Below are 23,004 nucleotides of genomic sequence, written 5' to 3' on the forward strand. Positions count from 1 at the left end.
TTTATAGATGAAAAATAAAACCAGATTCCGACTGCTAAAGTCAAAAGAAGTCTTGGGGAAAACTGTTTCCAATCACAGACCTACAATAATGCTCCTTGTGCTGTAGTACACTTGGGGAGACAGAGAACTTTTGGAGTAAAGCAAAGACTGACATTCAGATTGGCTTTGTTAATTTCCCACACAAAATATAAAATTTACTTTTTTATTCTAATAAGGCCATTTCATGATTATTTCAGTAAGCAGCCATTCATTGTCTTTCTCACACCATCAAAGCTTATCTGTTCTGTGGTGTTATAAGTGGAATAAAAAACACAGTAGGATGGAAAAGATAGCAAAATTAACAAGATAATATAAATACATCAAATTTTTATTTTCTTTATGACTAAGTGCTGTCTTCACATGACTCGTCAGAAGATCATGAAACCTACAGTGAAATTTCTGTGAAAGAGGCTGGGATAAAAGTCCCAGAATTCCTTCACACAGCAGTGATTTCATGGAACTTTGTACAAGGAAATTTAGGGACTTAAAGGTGTGGTGATTGCATTATCTATCATGTGCTTCCAACAAGGCCCTGGAAACAATGAGAGGAATTCAGAAAAATTTCATCTATATGTCCCCATGCCAATATTATTGGGGAACCTTCCAGTACTAAGGGTGGATTAAGCAATCACCTTTAACTGGGATTTGAGAGAATGGTTTCAGGTCAGTGAACTGGCTGATGTGGTTTGGTTCTTTGGAGAAACCTGAAAGACTTGGTACCTTGTGTGAAATACTTCAGCAGGCAATGTAAAACTTGAGATGTTTCTAAAATAGCTCTGATAACAGAGGGGTGTGATTGAACTGTACACAAAAATAAAAAAGTCAGCATGGAAAAGCTTGGGAATCGGGGTATGAACCAACTGTAGGAGGTAAACTTATTACAAAAGAGAGATATCCACAAAGGGCAATGATAGACTTGGGAGATTAAAACAAAAAAGCAGAGAAAATACCTACTTTTCATACTAAGGTTGAAGTTCAGGAACAGGTAGACTGGAATATGCTGTGCTGTAACCCAGCTGTAGTTGATTGAAGTTCATATAAGAGCTACAGTTCCAGCAGAATGACTTACCTGTGAACTTTGCACTTGGCAAAATATTTTTGTCCTACACCAATGGGATGAAATAAGACAGAAAAAGTCACAACATTCTTTTAAACGTGCTGTAGTTCTTCCTGTCTTTATGTAGCCCATACTTGACAACATTCCTGTTTCTTTCCCCCTGCAAAGGAGGTTGTGTGACTTTTGCAACACCAAAGGAAACAAAACAAAACAAGCCCTAGAATTCTTTCACTAATACTATTCACAGCTGTCTCTGGTTTGACTTCTAGCCTCATCTTTTGGCCAATGCAGCTCTCAGATAAGTTTCCAAACCTTTTCTCTTGGCTAAGTCCCAAATCTCCTCCTCCATCCACATGCTCATAAACGACTCGTTTCTTCTGTTCAGCAACACCCTGTTTAAATTTCTCTTTGCAATGGGAACTGAGTTACATTACATTCCTATACCTGGCCATTTAGAGCCATATCCAGATGTTCTTTCCTCCTTTCCCACTTTACTTTCCCTGGGCTTTTCTTTTCACTGTGCTGTCACAACCCTTCCTTTGGGATTGTTGTGTCTTTGTATTATTATAAAAAATAAAACTTCACTGTGGACTGAGACCCACAGTACAAGCACAGAACACAGAACCTTCATTCACTCTCTAACCGCCTTTAGAATGATGATACAGGAAACTGCCTCTGTCCAGGTCCATCCTTCATTCCATCTCTCACTTGTATGGTCTTGAACTTCAGCTTAGCATGGTTAAAATCTCAGCAGAGTTCCAAATCCACACACTAATTTTATTCTTTCTCCCTGTTGATAAAAGTCTTATCAAATACACAGTCTCTTGGGTGATGGTTCTGGACCTTCAGTTTGGTGGTGGGGAAAGGGGGTTTGAGGCATCTTTTTCTTTCAACACTTGTTCTATGCTCAAATATTTTCCTCTTTCAACATCTTCAGAAGATATCTTGAACACAAAAGCTTTCATCAGGATGCTTCATCCCTAAATCTTAACCCTCATCCACTGCAAATTATTTATCAACTGGTCTGTTAATGGAATTGTCCAAATCATCCTTTTTCCTATTTATTTCAGTCCTGTAATTTATATAATTCAGAACCTTCTGTTTCCTCCCCCTTATTTTCTAAAAGGTCAAACAAACAAATAAACAACCTCCAATAAACAACAAACAAACCCAAATAAAAAACAAACTACCTTTTATCCCTCCTTTTAGGTCCTTTCACAACTGAACTTGGCCTTACCTGGCTGTTCAGTTCTTTCTATATTCATGTGTTCGCACTAATAGCACTTCCCTCTTTTGCTGTCTGGTCATCCATATCAATCCTTGTATCCTTTATAGCATTAAACCATTTCCATGCACACCTCTAAATTTCACCTAAAGCTTTACCTGCCTTGATTTACAGACAGCAGGCTGGACTGATACAAAGCTAGCTGAAATGGATTTGGGATTATTGTTATCCCTTTCTGCTTGTTTTGTTCCCCTGTTGCAACTTGTCCTTAAATTGGGTTGTTAAGCAGAAGTTATTTTTTGTAGCCCGGGACTCCCCAGAGCACCAAGTGCAGCAGTTCTGTGGCTCACAGGCAGCCTGGAGATATTTTATATTGTGCAAAACTCTGTAGAATATACAGGGGATCTCAGAGGCTTGGCAAAACTTAACAAGACTGTCTTAGTTCAGCTTCTGTGTGTTCATGGAGTAAGGCCCTGAAGTTGAACAAAGGTGTTGTTTTGTGCATTCTTACACTCACATTTTTTTTTTTGTCAGTAAATGTATTTTGAGGCATAACAAGTAAACAGCTTATACAAGCCTGAGCCTGAAGCTGAGCACCTGCACCTCGAATAAGATCATTGTTTGAGTAAGGTTTAAATAATTTAGTACAAATTGGCTTTCCTATAGGTGTTGACAAGCACATCATCACTAGTTACTAATGAGTGCAGGATTCCAGAGGTCTGCACAGATATCACCCTCCTCCTCCTCCTCCTCCGACTGCGCATGTGTCCCTCGAAACAAAGAATTTCACAAACAAGCACCTGGAGACCTTGATTAAAAACCACCTGCTCTGAAGCTCTTGGGAAGACAGATTGCACAGGGTGCAGGTGGCCTCCACAGCACAGCTTGCTGATGTTTCTGATAGCTGGAGTCACTGAAATAAAGTTTGCTTCCCTTCCTCCCACACACATACCCAGCCCTTTGTGCTGCTTGGCCTCCTGAAAGGAGTTTATGAGTGTGCCCTCAAAGAGTCTGACACAGCCTGGCTGCAATGACAGAGCTGATGAGTCTAACAAACCCTGCCTTTGTGACAGGACAGGCCTTTCTTATCTCTGATCAGCTTCTGGCCTGATTCTGCAAAAATAGTGATATTTGCTGAAAAGAGGACAAAAGCATCCCAGGGATAACCAGTGATAAGCAGCCATTTGAGAAGCTTCACCACCTGTTGCACAATTCTTTCCTATTCTTTCCTGTGCCTCTGTGGATGGCTAATGAAAAGCCATACAGATGCAATGAGATCTGACATCCCTCTCCCTGAGTCCTGCAGGCTCTTTATACAAATGGGATCCCTCCACTTTAATGCCATTTTTTTCTTGGCACAAGGTTTTTGTGGGAGTTTCAGTGTTGTGCTTTCCAAGATGGAACACAAGAAAGTGATGGGGAGCTCTGCTGGGTCTGAGCTCACATGAGGAATTTCTGCAGTGCCCTGGGTCTGAAAGATTCTCTGAAAAGGACTGGAATAGCCTCACACCCTGAATGAATTAACTCCTTGTAGGAAAGCCCAGGAGCCCTTCCTGTCTGTGTGTAAGCATCATTTCAAAACTGATAGATCACTCAGAGCTGAAGCAAGGAGCTCATCACATTTCCATGCCCAGCTACAGCCCTTTGCCAAAAGCAAGAGGCAGAGAAGCAGAGACCTCTGGATCCTTTAGGTCTGCTTGCCCTGCTGCAGAGACAAGGCTTATCCAAGAGGGCAATTCCAGTGAGTCAGACAGCAAGGGCAACACTTCCACAGGGAAAAGATGGGAAACCAACCTAAAGATGTTGTTTCTAAGCTGGTAGCCTGAAAAGCTGTTGAGAAACCCAAACATTTCCAATACAATAGAATGCAAGCTCTTGCTGTTATTCTGATCTGCAGGTTGAAGGGATGCTATGGCCTGCTGAAGTCAAGGTGTGTGTTACAGCCTTGGACCTCAGCTCCTGGCAGCACAGCCACCTCCAGCTCCCTGCTGGAGCTGTCCTCAGGCTGCACTGAGCATAGCTGGCTTTGTTTCCACACGTTGTGTGGGGCCAGCCCTGAGTCATCAGGGAAAAACTCCTGGCTGTCACTCCCTCACCTGCCAGCTCCAGAACTCAGGTTAGACTCAAGGTGTCTCAAGGGCTTGGAAAATCAATAGGAGCAGCAGAACCCAGGAATTCTGCCTGTAAACATCCAGTCCTGCCCAGAGCCAGAACTCTTTTGGGCACCTTTACTCTTCCATCTCCCACAGCCACTGAAATTTTGTCAAGCAAAATCTGGCAAAAATAGTCTAAATTCCTAACAAACAGAAAACAGCTTCTAGAGAGCACAGTTTCTAAGTCAGATCAAACACACAGAGTAATATTTCTCGTTTTAAGAGAGATGAAATCTGGAGATGAAGGAGCAATTAACTTAATCTCAGTGTAAGGCAAGTTGTCATACGAAACATTTTCCTTATCTTGAGATAAACAAAAAACAGCTAATAGCTTTTATAGTTTATCCTTACTTATTTCTTCAGGTTAATTGAATTTCAAATTTGATAATCTAGTAAATTTAGAACCCTAACCTGCAAGGGTTAATTGAAGCTCCTAAAAGACATGCTTGCTCACATCTCCTGCTGCCCAAGCTTATTATACATTGTGTCATGGGCAACTCTCCAGGCTACATTTCACTGCTCAAGGCCTGATTAAAGCAAGTGAGGTGGTCATTCCACTTTGCTTATTGCAGCCTAGAGTTCACAACCTATGGGACATCATGTCTGGAAAAGAAACCACACTGAGATTAAAGGACATTCCATACTTAGAGAAGGGATGGCCATATAAGATGCTGACCACCATCCAAATGAAGTGCACAAAGAGAAGCAGTCTGGCTTCAATGAGAGCTGGACTGGATCCCATGGCTTCTGGGAAAGGTTAAGGATGCAGCTTGTTCAGTAGGAGTCAGGGATATGAAAGCAGATCATTAATGTGGTGTGAAAGAAGAGAATACAGGATCATTTTACTTGCATAGGAGCAAAGGAAGGAAGAATGCACATCTGAGTCAAAGCAGAGGATGCACATAACAGTTGCAGTCATCTCTACTTTTTAAAGCAAGAAGCAGAAAATTCCTGGAAGGTAGATGGAGATTACAAAGAATAATTACGTTAACAAAACCAAAACGCATAAAACAAAGATATGTACTTCAGAAATCTTAGCTAATAAAAGCTATGCTCAGGATAGAGCTTCTGGTGGTGCCTTTCTGCCCAGAATCACAGGCATGGCTTCAGGCTTCACACAAACATGTTCTCTCCATCAGTGTGGAAAGACAGCCTGTCTTCTTAGCTGGGAAGTCAAATGAGACTAGATGATCCAAACTGCCACTTTCTCTTGTGCTCCAGAAGCTAAAAGAATTGAAATGATTGAGCAAAACCATAACCAAGGAAAACACACCCCAACTCTACTAGCCCTGGGTGGCTATGGGAGAGCCATAGCCTTTTTGCCCAAATAATCTGCAAAGATAGAGATAAAGACAAAGACAAAGATAAGATAAAGATAAAGATAAGATAAAGATAAAGATAAAGATAAAGATAAAGATAAAGATAAAGATAAAGATAAAGATAAAGATAAAATAAAGATAAAGATAAAGATAAAGATACAGTATGTCTTAACCACACCAGCCCTGTGTGCCACCAGAGAAGGAGACTTTTTCTTAGCTCACCCCTTCTTTTCTCAGCTTTCAATTTCTTTCCATTGTCGTATGATGGCTGGCTGGACTTCTACTTGCTTAACCAAAAAAAAAATTCCAAGAATAACTTCTCAGAATAACCGTTAGGTGGGATTTTTTCCTTTATTAAGCATTCAGTTTTCACCCATTGGAAAATATCAATTCATCACAAATGTAATCAGGAATGGTTTTAGGTCTGGGATGGGAAAGAACTGAGAGAAACTGAGAGTCCAGGAATTAGGATTCTGAATCAGAGAAAGGGAGGACTTGACCTCTGGTGTCCCACAGCCCGGATGAGTATATTAACCACTAAGCTATTCCAAGGCAGGAGGTGAGTCTGTCTCGTCTCACAAAAGTGTCTAAAGGGATGGATTTTGTTCCAACACAACGCAAAAAACAAATTGCAAATCTTTCCCCCCCCCCACCTCTTCTTTAAATTGAATTCTTGTTCTCCAGCCAGCCCAGCTTGGTATTAGTTTTGTGTGAGTTAAACAGACCAGACACGTTTCTTCCTGTTGGTATTTGATAGATATTCAGTAAAAGGGGAAAAAAAAAAAAAAAAAAAAGAAAGAAAGAAAGAAAAAAAAGTTCTGTCTGTGTTTAGATCTATTTCAAGCTGAAGTCAAGACCAGACCAGAGAGGGAACGCCGGAGCTCCAGGCCATGGCCGCACCACCATGGACAGCGCCCTGGGGCTGGAGCCGGGCCACGCTCCGCCGGCACCGCCGGGCGCTGCGGGGCAGCGGCGGCCCCGGGGATTCATCGCCGCCTCCTCGCCCTCAAAGCTGAAAATTGCTCCTCTCGCTGTCTGCCGGATTCTAGGAACCAGACAGAAGATTTGGCAAAGCTCTCCTCCTCAGTTCCACGCAGCTTTTTTGTGTTTTTGCTTTAGCCCCCTCCCGGCCCCGCCCGCCCTTTCTCGAGTGCATTAAATTGAATGCATATTGTCTAAATAAACGGCGCCTTGTGTCAATAGCTGGGCTGGAGAACTCCGGCCGCCCCTCGGGTGCGAGAGGCGGCTCTGCTCAGCCACTCTATCACTGTTTAATAAAGGACATTACTGTGCTCGCTTGGAGCACCACGGAACGTCTGGGGCTTGCTGATGGGGAGGGGAAAAGCGCGTTTCTCTTTCTCCCCGAGCAATCCTGTCATCCAATGCGAAGATGACACCGTGTCAGACGTGGAAGAAGGAGTTTCTCATTCCCGACGGGGAGTCAGAGGAGAGGAGAGCACCTGTCATGAGAGCTGGGCACTGCAGAGCACAGCAGGGCAGGAATGAGCGTGTGCTAGAGAGTCTGCCCCAATCTGCGGGCAGTCCTGCCTGCTACCGATTGCACCGCAGCCTTGTCCTCAAGCCCACCCTGGGAGCCTTGGAAAAATATGCTGGGGCTTCGCACCTCGCCTGCAGAGAGCCGAGCTCGCTGGTTTTAACCTTAAGAGAGGTTGAGCAAATCAGGGGATTTCTGGTCCTCGCAGGACGAGTCCAGCAATCCCTGTGGTGCCGCTCCCTTCCCTTCCCGGCCAGGCTCTCCAGCACGCCTGTGTTTTTTTGCTGAACACCATTTTTTTCCACCCAGGGAAGGCTGGGGAGGTTAAACTCCCCGTCTGAACCGAAGCCCTGGACGGGTGCAACTGAGGTTATAGAAATCCGGGAGGGGAAATGACGAAAATGCTTTATTGTGAATAAAACAAGAGGGAGGAGGGAGAGGCGGAACTTCACGGAGGTGAAGGATGGGAAGTTCGCGGAGCTGAGGATTCAGCCCGTCTCCGAGGGTTTAGTCATTATTAACCTTTCTCCCTGAGGCTGCAAGGGCACCTCCTCCCCTGAGAGCTGAACCTGTCCAGGCCACTCGCTGGCTTTTGTTTCGCTCCTTGAGAGGTTTCTGGGGGCAGCCCGGTCACGCACCCGCCCGCAGCCCCTGGCTCTATTCCCCGCCCGGGAAAACCTGGGACAGGGACTTACCTCTCCAGCCAAGCTCCCAGGTCAACCTCCTCGTAGAAAAGCTGATTTATGCCTGTTTATACGTATGGAAAAAGGAGGCAGAAGCCAAGCGCGGCATCCCTCCAAAATCTCATTGTGTTTGAGGCGGGAAGACGGCAGATAGTGGAGTCAGAAAACCTAAAGCGATAAAGTTTTGCCTTGTCGCGGCGGAGAGGGCTCGGCCAGAAGGGCAAACACGGGGTTTTGCCTCACCTCTGCACGGCTGAAGCCTCTCCCGGGGCAGACAGAGCCGCGGGTTCTCCCCGCGCATCATCCCGGCTGCAGACACCGCCGGCAGCAGCGCGCCTTGGCGGGGAGCCCTGCCGCCACCGGGGCCCGGCAGGTGACAGCCCCGCAAAGGTTTTGCGGGATTTTCCCTCTCCCAGACAGCGGGCCAGCCGTGCCCGGGGGCGCTCCGAGAGCCGAGCCGTGCTCGGCACAGGTGTGGGGATTGGAATGGCGCCTAAAGCTCCTAAAGCCGGTCCATCCTCTAGCCCAGCTCATCCCTTCTCTCCCCTCCGAGGCCGGGGGACACCGGGACCCGGCCGGGCCGGGACGGGAGATGCTGCAGGTGGAGCATCCCCCGCGGCATCCTGCGGGGAAGGGAAGGTTTAAACCCCAGCTGAGGGGGCTTTTCTCCCCGTCCTGCCCACGGAGGAGGGCTCAGGCTTGCGGTGAGGCTTGGGACCAGGAGTTTGCTCGCGGGAACCTGAATTTGCTCGTTTGTGTACGCGGCAGGTGACAAGACGCTGCTGCGCCCTCGGGGTTGACAGCCCTCGGGGAGCAGGGGGCATGGGGTGATAGTGAATCTCCTAAAATCCTTTGGCATTGCTCAGGTCCTGCCGGATTAGCACAGCCATAGTTGGTTTTTTTCTCTCTTCCTTTTTTTTTTTTTTTTTTTTTTTTTTTTTTTTTTTTTTTTTTCCTCCCAAGCCCACTGAGGCAGAGAAGAGGCAAACTCAGCCATAGGAAGGTGGTTAGTGATGTCACAAGTTTGGTCTTTTCAATAAAAGCAATGGAGAAGGGTCTCCCTCACTATATATATTAGGGGAAGCTTCTGTTCTTCATAATAAAAAGAGCAGCAAGGGAGAAAAGCACCTGCTTTTAACACCCTTTATTTAGCCCTAATCTATTACAGGCAGAATCAAAGCTCTGTAGGCTGGATTTTTGAAAAATATTGCCTTTTATTATTATTATTTTTATTCATTTAACTTCTTTTTTCTTTCTTTTTCCTTTATTTTTTTTCAATTTTCGTCCTTTTTAAGCATAGAACATAGTTTTGGAAGCGATTGCTGAGAAGAGCAACCACTGTTGGCCACAGTGATCTCTGAGAGGCACAGACAGCTGTAACTCAAGGAAAAGGTGAAGTGATAAATTGAGAAGAAACTTCAGGATTCTGAGTTTATAGAGGCTATTTATATTTCCTGAGTCTGTACAGGATGATGTGTGTTGGTTTTTGGTGTATTTTTTTTAAGAAATCATTTATGGGGAGAGGAAATTCTAAAAATATTTGATGGAAATTTTACTTTTAACATGAGCAATACACCTTGTGAGTTTGTGGGGGTTGTTTTCTGGGGATGTCACAATTATTTTTAATTAGTCGAAAGGGTAGTGTAAATCAAAGACGCCTATTAGCTATACGTTTTAATTTATAGCCTGACCAGGCGTTCAGGGAATTTATTTACAGCATAAACGATTTAATGTTTTCAGCATGATTTCTATTTCAGCTCTTACGCTGTCTGTTTTATTTGCCTGTGTGGTGTGGAATCTGGGCTTTTAAATCGCGTCAGCAAGCGTCGCTTAACTTCAAATAACCCGCAGGTAGAAAAACGCTTCGCTTTGCACCTAAACCCTCCCGGAGCGCCTGCTTTAATTCGGGGGCAGGATGAGAAGGAGCCGGCACGCCTCGGTGTGTTTTGTTGCGGCTGGTGAGGGTGTTGGGAAAGCATTCCCTGTAAATCAGGCTGTCAGCGGCACCACCAGCTGCCCCTCCGCGGGCTCTGGGGAGGCTCCGGGCGAGCATCCCGGGATGCTGCGGGCACGGAGCTGGGTCCCAGGTGTGCGCTGGACGCGGGGAGATGGGCGAGCAGGGCATTCCCTCCGGATGGGGCTGGGGGCGAGGGGAGCGCTGCCCTGGCTCCGTCCCCGTGTCCCCTTGGAGCAGCCGGGGCAGCTCCGTGCACCTTCGGCATGGAAAAGTTTGGTGCCTCCAAGCTTTGTGTCGGGGGCTGCGGGGCTGCCGGTGCCCGCCGGGGCTAACCGGGGCTGCCCGGGGTTAACCGGGGCTGCCCGGGGCCAACCGGGGCTGCCCGGGGTTAACCGGGGCTGCCCGGGGCCAACCGGGGCTGCCCGGGGTTAACCGGGGCTGCCCTCCCGCCGCTCCGGCCCCCGCTGTCCCCGCACAGCCCCGCGGCGCCGGGGAGCGCAACCTGACGCAGCGGTTTGCAGCGCCCTGGCCAGGCTGAGAAGGAGGGCGAAGTGGAAGGCGAAAGAGGGAGAGGAGGAGAAAACTTTCCACTAGTTTACTTTTTTGGCCAGGAGCGCCTGTGTTCATAGAGCGCGAGTCCTCCCCCCAGCCCTCCCCCTGAGCTCCCCCCCTCCCTGCACAATTAGCATCATTAGGAGCCGACCCTCCGGCTAATAGGGGAACGGCGAGCAGCCACGGTAGGTGCAAGGAAAGGCGGCAGCAATCCCGGGCAGCGCTTTGGGTTTGAGCTAAAAAGCGCTCCCAGCGATGGGAGGAATACCCGCGGCAGGGGAGACGCTGACCCGGGGGTAAACACAAAAAGGGAGAGCTGGAAGGTGAGCGAGAGAGGAGTGCGGCTGCAGGAGATGCGGAGAGCTCGGTCGGAGTGCTTGGGGTCCGCCGAGTGCATGTGCTGCCGGGTGTTTCCCTTTCTTCGCTCCTTTTTGGTCGCGGGCCCAGGCAGCGCCGATTCCCGGTCTCCGTTTTGGCTGTGGGTATCCCGCCCGGGCTCTCGCTCTCTCCGCACATGTTCCTAGGGCGCCATCTCTTTGCAAAACCCTCCGTCCTGCCGCAGGTCTCCCAGAGGCTGCTCCGGAGCGTGTGAACATCGCGGGCTGCAGCCCGGTCCAACCTGCCGAGCCAAGCGTGCTTCCCTGCCCCTGAGCCTCCCGGGGCTGCCGCTCCTCCCAGACCGCTCGGGCTCTCCAGACCTTTGCTTCTCTCTCTCCTTGTCACTGTTGGGGATCACAACTTTCTGGCAGCTGGAGACGGGAACCTGACCCTTTTGTTTTTTTGGTTTTTTTTTTTCTTTGCAGAGGTATTACTGAAGGACAGATGTGGGGATGCGTTCCCCTCTGCCTCAGCCTGTCTGTGTGCGTGTGTGTGTGTGTGTGTGTGTGTGTGTGTGTGTCCGCGCGTGTTTACAGGGAAGCGAGCAGCTGAGCTGACTTTTGGGAATCTTTCCTTATCTGCAAAGAGGGCTTCTGCTGTAACATAAAGCCCTGAGAGAGTGGCTTAGCGGACTAGAACTAAGCAGGGCTCAGGGAGCTCGCTGAACCCCGCTCTAACCCCGCTCAGATGAGAGCTAGATGCTTTTTGAACTAATACCGAGAGAGATCTTGCCTGCGGGCAGCGAGAGACAGAGAGACGGAGGGAGGGAGGGAAAGAGGGAGGGAGGGAGAGGCAGACAGCAAGGAAGGGAGAGAGACAGAGCGAAGTTTGGAAGGAGTGAGCCGAGAGCTCAGAAAGTTTGTTTTTCCTTCAGAGCCTCTGAGCTGGTAGAGCCGAAGCGGGGACTCCTTGAGGACAGCGCTGGCGCATCTGTCCCTGGGGACTGACCTCTCTTTCCTTGCAGGTTTTTAAGCCCCCGAGGATACAATGTTCGCTAAACTCTTCCAGCAGTGGAGTTTCGCAGTGTTCCTGCTGAGTTATTCCGTGCCCTCCTACGGGAGATCAGTAGAGGGGATCAGCCGCAGACTGTGAGTTTCTCTTTTTCTTTTCTTCTTTGCCTTTATCCGCCCTGGCTGCGGCGGCGGGGCCGTGGGGATGGAGGGCAGGAGGGATGGAGGGATGGAAGGAGGCAGCCCGGGAGGCTCCGCAGCGCTGCCGGCTCTGCACGGGGCCGGCCCGGATTACCTGCCCCAGGTGCTCACCTGAGAGCCAGGAGGAGGCATTGGGACAGGACAGGGGCTCTTTGCAGCTGTCTGACCTTACAAAGCTCCGGGGGAGGCGGTGTGAAAGCTCAGGGGCTTCTCTTCCCACACACCTGGGTGATTGTTGTGCAGCTGCCCGGGCCCCTGGCAGGGAGCATCCCGGTTTGTGCAAATGCTGTGTGTTACACTCGGACTTACGGACACTTCCTCGGCTCCGGCGCGGAGCCAATATTGATAGGGGTAGGGGAAACACGCAGAAGTGAGGGCCATCGTGACACTGAAGTACTGAACAATTTCTTTGGACTTCTGCCACTTTAGGGGGGAAAAAAGATCCAAAGGGAGTCCAGTATCTTACTTATAGGCAGAGGCATATTTTTTGATAAATGATAGTGTAACTTAAGACAGTCTGTTCAGGAAATGACCTTTTTGCTTCTTCCAAAATAATCAGCCTGGTTTATAGCAATACCCGTACACAAAGTGCATGAGAAGGCTCTGTGCTGATGCAGGAGCAGCTGTCTCACACATCCAACTCGCTGGCTTTCTCTGGACTTGCATCAGATTTTCTAAGGAAGAAACACCTCAGTCACACTGGGGAGGGCTGTATTGTTATCCAGTTCCAAAGGAAGCCAAGCTGGAGAAAAGAGGGCTGGAAAATCCGATCACAACTTACAGGGAAACATGACACAGCAAACAATTTCAGATGGGTTTCCTTGTAAATGTTTTATTACATACATAAAGACAAGATCTCCAAATAACATTTCCTCTGCCAGTAAAGGAACACACATAAATAATAATAATAATAATAATAATAATAATAATAATAATAATAATAATAATAATAATAATAATAATAATATTTAAAAACCCAAAACACCCAAAAGAAAAAAAAAGAAAAAATTACCCCAGGTGAAGAGACTTCAGACACACCTAAAGTTTGGCACCAGGCAGAGAGCTATTACAAATCTCCTACAGCAAATTGTGTAGAACATGTTATTGCTGATAATGTTACAGTGCATTATTCTCAGTCCATTAACTTTTAACTGCTTTGTACTCCTGAAAGCTGTTCTTGGGCTATTTGTTTCTTTTGGGACCAGATTATATAGAGAAATCAAACTTCAGTTTCAAAAATAAATTAAAAAAAAGAAAATAGTTGCAGTGCAGTTAGATGCTGTTATTTTCTTGGCTAGGAAACTCTGAACTGGATCTAAGCCAAAATTGGTTGTAAAAAAAAAAAATAAGATTTGCAGAGAAATACTCTTTCTCTTTTTGAAGTTAGTGTAGTTCTAACACTTGTTTTTAAAAGTCAGGATTAGAGGTCTTCCCAACTTCCCCATTCTGTCCTGACAGGGAGGAAGAAAAGTGTAAGCTAACCAGTGAAAGGGCATTTCTCAGCCCCCTCTTTGCTCTGGCATGTAAAACACACACAAGAAACCAGTCAGCTGTCAGTTAGTGGCATTCGTGTAGTTTTGTTTGTGGGCACAGCACAAACACAGACACCACACTCAAACATCTGTCCTGTTTTAATATCACCACAAACCATTCCTAGAGTTAATGGTTAATAACTCATTTAGGCTTTGAGATTTTTTTTTTCTCAGTCAAAAACTTAAGCCAGTAATGGATGAAAATACTGAAGCACATTATTATAGACATGCAAAAATAATCAAAATTACATAGGCCTGGTTCTACAGACTTTGCTGAAGCAAATATCTCATGGCAAGCAACAGCAAATTGTCCCAAGAAAAGATTTCCAGACATGTTATTTGTTATAGGAGTGCTTTAGCTGCTAAAGAACTTCTGAGAAACCAGTAATGCCTCAAAATGAAATTACATATTTTTATCATCACGTCCAGACATCGCAGCATCGTGTCCCTAGATCTGTTCAAAATATTTTTCTGAAGCCTGAGATAGGTTGAGCAGATTTCCCTCCCTTTGGAGTCAGTGGCAAGGGCACTCACAGTCTTGCAAAATACAGAGAGCTGACTGAATCCTCCTCAGTTATTTTGCTGAATTTAGGATCAGACCCAACATGAATAGTCAAGGATAATAACAGCTAAATAAGAGCAGCTCTCTGAGATAGAAAGTGGTAGCTTGAAGAATGTTGCCTTTTAGAAACGCTAGATATCTCAAGAAAAAAAAAAAAAAAAAAGAAGGAGGAATGTGCCTGAAAAGAGCAGCTTATCCGGTAGTATGTGAAGTCAGGATAGTCACAAGTCATGGATTTCTGCTGCTCTCCCCATGATGAGACACTCAGCCTCATGTGTACACAGTGTACTTGGATCCAGTAATTAGTTTGGATGCTCTGGTCAAGTACAAACCATCAACATCCCTCTCTCAAAAGTGTCTGCCACATGTAAGCCTAGCATTTACTGCTCTTGGTTTGGGTACAGGATCCTTTTCCTTGGAGGAGAGGTGTGTTTTATAGAAGGATGGAAGGGACCTCTAGTGGGTCATCTTAACCCTAACAGCCTAATGATTTTTTCCATATTGTGGCCAATATGTGAATGCAATCATTGCAGCCTCCATTGCCTTCCTGCTCTGAGTGTGTGGGTGAGATATTGTTGATATCTCCATTATGAAGCACTTCTTACATCAGTCCTCTTGGGCAAGCCTTTCTCCATGACTTGCAAACATAGGAGTTGTTTGAATAACTGAGGCAGAAAGAGGCAGGAGGTCACAGAGATATGTATCTACCACATCTTTGTTTCAAGGAGGTTTTTTGGTCTAGAGTATACAAAGGAAGCCGGTAGGCAAAATGTAATCCTTAAGTCTGGCTGAGTAATAGAAGTCATGTGAAATGTAACACTACATAATGTTATACAATCATCTGGAATAGCAGAATGTTATTTGGGGCCAGACTTGATGCTAAATATCATACAGACATTTAAAGAGAAACCTTCCCTCTTTGGCACACCAGTCCCTCACACGTCAATCCCTGCATTATTTTGGAAATGCATACTCACTCAAGATGTAGATCTTGTAATGCTCTCTGACTGCCTTGTGTGTACTGGAACCAAATGTTTAGCTTTCAGCTCTGTAAAATGGAATAGGCTTTCAATCAAGAGGACTTTAATAACAGGCTTTGGAGAGTCAAGATTTTGTCACAGTGGGGAAGTTGACCAAATACACATTAGAGGATTAAGGCAGCTTTGGGTTGTCTGTGATAGAAGGAATTATACTTGGTAGTTCACAAGAGGCAGTAGGAAAGCTTTGCTCATCACATGAGACACTGGTTCACACTCCCTAAAGCATGGAGGTTTCATACACTTTCTATGAACTAGAAGGATGAAAGCAGAACTGCATTTCCCATGCAAATTTGCTGAGAAAACAGACTGCTGAAGCTCAGAATGTAACCTGAGTCACACTGGACAGCCTGACAGGCAGCACAGAGGCAGTCACACAGAGGAGCCCAGGGTGCTGGTTTTATTGGCCTACTTGCCAGTCAGGCTGACCCTAATGAGAAGGGTGTTGGAGATGGCTCTTGTTCAAAAAACTTCTTCTGAGGGAGATCATAAGCTTGTGCTAATGGTCACAGCTGCACTGAAGAGAAAGACACAACATGGGATCAGCTGAATGCATTATCACATTGCATTTTTGCTTAGGGACATTTAGAAGAGGGTTAAAAAATATTTGTCCTAAAGGCTGAAGTCATCCAAAACTGCATTTGGGACACTTAAAACACAGACAATATTTGATGACATGTGTACTCACAAACCTCTGTATATGCAGAGATGATTTTGAGCAAGATTTTGACAGTCATCTTCCAGTCTCATTGTGGAATGGGGGAAAGCTGCTCTTTGAATTTTGCTCTGAGCAATAGAGATGTAGTGTCACTTCAATCCATCACTTGAACCCAATACTCAAAAAGTGCAGCCCTACAAGACAGAAATTGAAGGGGATGCTCTTAAAACAGAGCTGCTTGAAATTTCCAACTTCCAATAGATCTACTGTTCATCAAGTCATAAACCTGAAGAGTTTGGCTAAGGGGACTGAGAAAGAGAACCTGCAGAACACTCCCAAATATTTTGCATTTTCAAATCTGGTAACGTAGCAGGAGGGATGGAAGGAAGGAATATTCACTCCCAGTGATGTGTCTTCTCCTGCATGCAGAAACCACTTTTTACCCAGCTAACTGACCAAATGATTGTAGGACAAGCAAAGCAGTGAATGGAATTTCTTTGGCCAGAGAGAATCCAGTCACATGCCACATCCTGATGCAAGAGGAGAGATTCCATAGCCAAGCTCTGCATGCTGGAGTAGAGCAATTGGAAGGATAAACTGTATTATTGTATTCATGGGAATGTAGCTAAAATCCCAGCTTGTGCTCTGTCTGTTGTTCACAGCACAGCTGTGCATCTATTCCAGTTCAAGAAAAAGGCACGTATTTTCTCACGTTTTCTCTGGTTATTTATTATCCAGGTGTCATTTGTATCTTCTTTCCTCAGATGTTTAATACATTCCTTGCCAGTACAACATCTCTAAAAGACAGATAGCTACTCAAGCTCCAGTTCCTTGAAAACAAGACAGAGCTCAGTGTAGCAAAAGGTCAGGATGAACTCTGGACAAACCACTCTAGCAAACGAGGATGCTTTTGAAGAAGATCCAGTGAAGAGGGTTAGCATAAAATTCAAACAGCACAGCAGACAAGAAATTTGGCCCCAAAAGCTCACTCTTCAAGCAACACTAGGAGGGCATCTTAGAAACCATAATTAGGCACAAGTGACAAGCAGTAAATCCACGGGAGTGGCTGAGGCTCTTGTCTGCTGATGCTCAGGTTGTCTCCTTGCATGGTTCATTATGGACTGAAGTGCCTGTGCTTTAGGCACCCAAATTAAAACATTTTTCCCTTATGCTCCTGCATTTGCACTTATTTAAATGTAGGAGTAAAATGCACTTTTATGTGCTTGTTTATGTTTTTGAAGTACATGACTGAGCAGAAGAAAATCACTAGAATGATGCTGTATAAACACTGCTTCCGGCTCCAGCACAAGTGCTGGGTTTTCCCTCTCTTGCTGCATTATCTGACCCTTTAGTTTTCCTATCTCTGAGTAGGAGAGATAGGAACTGCCTTCCTGCTTTTACTGCCTCCAGTGTGATATATTAAGAGTCATGATGCTTTCCTAGAACAGAGCAGTGACTAATCCAGCTCCAGTGGTGTGTGATCAGTCAGCTGAGAATTATTACCCGCTTAGGTCTTTCTCTTCTCTGCTGAGAGCAGCTACTCTGAGGATGAAGCAGGACTTACTCCAGCAGTCTGGCTTCACTGGATGTCTCCAAGCCTGGTACATGGTCATTGTGGCCACCACAGCCAGAGAAGTGAGGAGCTCTGCCAAACACTGGGCAATAACCAAATCCTAAACATTTTTTCCGTCTCCTCTCTTTTCTTCCTTTAGCAAACGGGCTGTATCAGAGCACCAGCTATTGCATGACAAGGGCAAGTCAATCCAAGACTTAAGAAGAAGAATATTCCTTCAAAATTTAATCGAAGGGGTCAACACCGCAGAGATCCGTGCAACGTCGGAGGTGTCGCCGAACCCTAAACCTGCCACCAACACCAAGAACTACCCTGTCCGGTTTGGCAGTGAGGATGAGGGCAGATACCTCACTCAGGAGACAAACAAATCACAGACCTACAAGGAGCAGCCCCTGAAGGCATCAGGGAAGAAAAAGAAAGCAAAGCCTGGAAAACGTAAGGAGCAAGAGAAGAAAAAGAGGCGAACCCGCTCAGCTTGGCTAAATTCTGGCTCGTACGGAGACGTCGTGACCGAGAGCCCACTCTTGGACATCTCTGTTACTACACACAATCAAACTTTAAGGTAATTCTGCTGTATTCTTTTGGGGAGCATGCCATGTGTATAACTGAAGTTGTTATCCCTTGGTGTGAGAGGCTGAGGCCAAGGCCTCGCTCAAACTGGGAGTAAAAGCAGATTTTTGTGCTTGTGACTTGGCAGTGGCTTTTCAAGCACAGTCTCTGCAGGTAAGTGCCTCTTCCACCTTGCACTGGGGACAGAGCCTTTCTCTCCTATGAGACACAATTCAGGTAAACAACTTGTTGCCAAAATCTGCTTCCTGAAGCTGAGTAGCAAGTGAAGGTAGTTCTGTAAAAAGGAAGCACATCACAGTCACTAAATTTTCCCTTCCTACTTTAACCGTAGCGTACCTCACATCGTATCTTGGTCCCACACTTGGGCCTCAGCAGATTGAAAGCTTTGACTTTTATTTAAGGCTTTGCATCTATAAAATGGCTAACTTTTCTCTCCTTCCTCTCAACACCTCCCCTTTTTGGCAACTTTCCTACCCTTGCTTTACAGTTTTTCATTTCACAGTTTAACCTTAGGGGAGAACATGGAAAAATTCTCTCTCAGTAATATCTGCAAACAACGCAGACCAGCCTTTCACCATAAAATTTTCCCTGCCATTAAGATTTTCTAATTCAGCTCCATCCTTTTGCCAGCTTATGAAGCAATTACATTGCTGCTTAAAAGTGTTTGGCATTGCTCTTGGAGAGGGACATGCTTCCCTCATGCAGGACAGCAAAGGGGTTTTAGGGCAGTGGTCTGGAGACATCAGCCTAGATGTCCCAAGTGAGTCATCCCCTTGCAGTCATCTCAGCTTGAGTGGAAATCTGCACACTTGCACACAAAGCCAAGGATTCCACTCTTCAGTTCTCCTCAAATGTTTGCATTTCACCAGCAAAACCCCACCGTTTTATCTCCTCCTCCCCTTCACCTTGGCAGAACAGAGACATCTGAGCAGTGCCACCTGCTTGCAGTAAATCCCTTGGAAAGAGACACCAGCTGTGGGATTTACTAAAAATCCAGCCTGGGTTTAGCTTTACAGGCCACAGTTTGCAATGTGCTCCATCACCTCAGCTCGTGCTGGCATCTACAGGAGCTGCCAAAATCTGGGGCTGGGCACTCAGACCATGGGCCAGGGTATCCCAGACCATAATCCAGGGTAACCCTGACCATAGACCAGGGTGTCCCAGACCACAGACCAGTTGGCATGGCTGTAGCAAGTAGGAGGGAATTAAGGGACACTGGCTTGTCTCAGCACCTTAGGAAAGGCAGACTTCAGATTCTGCTCAGGAAGTGCCTGAGGTTTCAACAGGTATCATGGACTGTGTTGGTCAGTAAACAACACCTGTCTTAAGCACAAAGAAATCTAGAAAGTAGAAAAAAACATCCTAGGGAATTTCAACAGTTCTTTTTCTTGCTGTGCTGTCTTTGGTGTCCATCTAATGGGATGTATAAAAGAGCTACAGGTACAACCCTGCTGATTTTCTCAGTTCAGCCTTTCTGTTTGAAGTGTGTCTGGGTGGCTGAAGGCTCTCAGCTTTACTGTGGAGCCCAACATCCAAATGCAGCATTTCTCACAGATTCCTAAAAATAACCTGCATTTTAGATAATTAATTGGAGATGATTAAACAAGGAGAATCCGTTAAGAAAGGAAAAGGGAATTCCTCCTTCACAAGTACAGAGAAGATGTTGGTTCAGCCCTAACAAACTTCTAGTACCTGAGTTTTTAGTTATCTAAGTAGGCTGGCAAAAGATATAAACTTTAAGCATGATTTTCACTGTGTCTCTGTGCTTCTTTTCTGCTGAACACCCTGGATTAAGTCTTCATGCCAATTCTCTCTGATCAGTCTTGAAAACAAAGTTTTGGTTTTAGGTCTAAAAAAATGGACAACAATAATATAAACTGTCGATCTTTTGACTTACTACAAGGGGTATCTCATGGAAGAAGCCAATCTTGCTAAACCTAGGTTCAAATCACAGAATGCAGCTTGCAAATTGTCATTAGTACAGAGCCCACTGTAAAGATGTGGCTTAGCTTAAACTTTAAAACCAAGCCTAAAATCCAGGCTAAATTGAAAATGTCACCCTCTTAGAAATAGGCTTGAGAGGCTTGAGTAGTGCAGACACACACACACATACAGAGCCATGCTGTATGAATTATGTGCCATTGTTACACCTCTTGGAATATATCCTGAAATGGACCCTAAAATTTTTTTAGCTAATTATCAAGGAGCTTCATGTTTGCATTTCCATTCCAGGCACTTTAAAAGTTATTTCTCATGAACATTCCAGATGTATTTCCATTTAAATTAAATTAAGATGCTCTTACTTAATTTCCAAGAAAACCTTTTGAATGAGTAAACTCCCGAATGATAGATGTAGCTTGCCTTTTAATGTGCATGTTAAGAAAACCTTTTAAACTCTCCAGGAACTGAGTTTTGTTGTGTCTCACACTCCCACACTTTTGCCACATGGGATATTACCACCAGCTCTGGTGATCAGTCCTGCAGCAGAGGGAATCCCACTCCATCCTGTATCTCCACATTCCACCCTTTGGTGTTTCCCAGGGAACCCCTAAAAAACACATGTGCTGTTCACAGGGACAGAAGGGAAAAAAAAAGCTCAACCCTTCAGCATTTCCTGAAGCACCTCTGAGCAACTTCATGTTGGAGTACAAGGGATCCACTGAAAGCTCTGCTTTGTTCTCATGGGGAGAGAGCTCACACCATCCCCTGGAAAACTCCCAGCTCTCAGGACTGGGTGCAGCTGATTGCTGAATGCAGCAGGAGCTGCAGGGTAACAGGGTGGGATGGTTGCTTTCTTTCAGGACCAACCAAGCTGTCTGGCTCCCAGAGAGAAAGTTTCAGGATTAGAGGGTTATTATTCAGGATTATTTTCACTCAGGCACAGGAAGAGATGCTATCAAGGGTGTGCTCGCTCTGAGCCCTGAGCAGCCTTTGCTCACACATACCACAGGCCCCTGCCTAAGGGGTGGTCTATCAGTGGGAAAAAGAGACCAAATAAGCTCCATGGCACTGTTTTAATCAGAACATGGCATCACACCCCAGCAGTTACCACAGCATCCCCACAGCATTAACAAGGACTACTGAATTTTTTTTTCAGCACTCGACATTTTCATCATAGGGTGATAAAATTCTTCTGCCTGTAGCACTCAGGAATCTTCTTGCATGATGCTCTAAATAGAAAAAAAAAAATCCCTTTTCCATTCCTCTGAGGGTACAATGGCATCAGTGTGTGACAAACTGTGGGTCATCACACTTCTAGAGGGGTTGCATTGAGAAAAACATAATAGAGGTCTTGAATAAATGCCTAAAACTGTGATATGGTCAAACAGGCCCTGTGAGGCAGAAGATTACTAGCAAGGCACACCTGTTACAGTCTGTGGCACTCTTGCTATTGATTCTATGTCCACACATTTGAAGTGAAAAAGTGAAAATTAATTAATTTTTCTGTTTTTCCTGTCCTTTCTTTTCTTTGCAGGAGGCGCTGATGTTTTCAGCAAGAGATATTTGGAAGACACATTGCAGTATTCTGTAATAGTGAACATATGGGAAGTATTAAAATATTTATTACCTGTAAATATTGTAAATGCTCAGAATAAAACCTTTTCCCCCCATTGCTCTCTGAAACTGCACATTTGGTTATTGTGAATTTTCCTTTTTTTTTTTTTTTGGCTAAGGCTAAGACAATTATTATTGTCCCATTTACCATAATTTATTTTGTTGACTGGTGTATTTATTTTGTGAACGTATCTTGGTGCTGCTGACTTTCTATATTTTTTGTAACATAATGCACTTTAGATATACATATTGAGTACATCGATAACTGACATAAAATGTTCCTGTTTTGTGGTTGATTTCAATGAATGCCTACATACAATTGTTCAAACTGATTTTCCTTTGTGCATGTATAATAGCAGTATTTTAAAATTTGTAAAGAATGTCTAATAAAATATAATCTAATTAAATCATGACTCAGAAGGAAAAATGCATTTTTTTGGGGAATTTCAAGAGCAGGAACAATTCTTTTATTTGCTACATCTGAAAGTTGTTTTAAATGTAATGTGTTTACATTGGTCTAAACTCCCACATTTTCACATTAGCTTTCACTTAAAGATCACTCAGAATGTGTTTTTGTACCAGTGCTCTATTTCAAGTTAGCTCAGTTGCTGAACAACCTGGGGGTGGAAAAAGGTCCCAGAGCAGGGAAGCAGATTCCCAAGCTGCCCAGGCTCAGAACCCCAAATTTGGCTCTCAGACGGGAGGGAGTGAGGAGCAGCCCCAGAGGATGCTTGGCTCCCTCTGCTCTGGGAAGGGAGGCTCATGTCCTGGGCTCCCAACACCTCTGCCCCAAGAGCCAGATGGCCACAGCACTCAGCTCTTTGTGCTTCTGTATGAGGGGGGGAAAAACAATTTTATGGGTGAATATACAGCGGGAAGAGAGACTGCAAACTGACCAGGTGCTCTCGCATTTCTGGAATAAATTTTCCCCTGTCCCACCACAAAGATGCCTCACGGCTCTGTCTCCAAAACCATCTGCATAAGTCCTGCTTCTGCCTCGTCTCCATGGATGAGACCACCTAAGAGAGAGACCCCCTTAGGACTTCGTGTCCACTGGCTGAAGGAAACACAAGAAAAAAGTCATGGTCTATCACTTATTCTTGCTTTTATCACTTTCCTGTTCAAATCACAGCAGCTGCTGTGGGGGCAACCTGAGTAAAGGGAATTGTTTCACAGAGATATCTAAACTTTGCAAAGTCCAACTGAATTTCCTCTGTCCCACTCCTTCAACACCAGCATCATCAGAAAAATGCAAGCATGGAAAAATAAATTACAAATCCTGGGAATTTTAAGATAGTTCTTGTAATTGTTGCTCTGTCCTGTAGTTGCCAAACTTTTCTTTTTTCTTCTTCTTTCCTTTTTTTTAAGTGCCATCTTTTTCCATTGCCAAAGTACAGCCATCATGTAATATAAACCAGATGTACTTCTGCTCCCTACCCAATCTTGCAGAAGAACTACCTCCAAGAAAATACTAAAAGCAGGAAAACTTGAGAAAAAAATTACCCATC

General features: G+C 45.2%; 1 protein-coding gene across 1 annotated transcript; it reads left to right on the forward strand.

Moving 5' to 3' along the window:
- The first annotated feature begins 11,845 nt into the window (after positions 1 to 11,845).
- On the forward strand, positions 11,846 to 21,903 carry PTHLH (parathyroid hormone like hormone). Its single transcript, XM_036401152.1, has 3 exons — positions 11,846 to 11,946; positions 17,511 to 17,933; positions 21,417 to 21,903. Exons 1-3 carry the CDS (start codon positions 11,846 to 11,848, stop codon positions 21,424 to 21,426), a joined length of 534 nt encoding a protein of 177 aa, XP_036257045.1. The 3' UTR covers positions 21,427 to 21,903.
- The last annotated feature ends 1,101 nt before the right edge of the window (positions 21,904 to 23,004 follow it).

This window comes from Molothrus ater, chromosome 5, assembly GCF_012460135.2.
Source record: "Molothrus ater isolate BHLD 08-10-18 breed brown headed cowbird chromosome 5, BPBGC_Mater_1.1, whole genome shotgun sequence".
Taxonomy (NCBI): domain Eukaryota; kingdom Metazoa; phylum Chordata; class Aves; order Passeriformes; family Icteridae; genus Molothrus; species Molothrus ater.

Bases quoted from the DNA above. Each gene is read 5' to 3' on its own strand.
- PTHLH (XM_036401152.1), top strand. From the start codon at position 11,846: ATGTTCGCTAAACTCTTCCAGCAGTGGAGTTTCGCAGTGTTCCTGCTG. The intron at 11,947-17,510 runs GTGAGTTTCTCT...TTCTTCCTTTAG, and splicing joins GAGGGGATCAGCCGCAGACT to CAAACGGGCTGTATCAGAGC.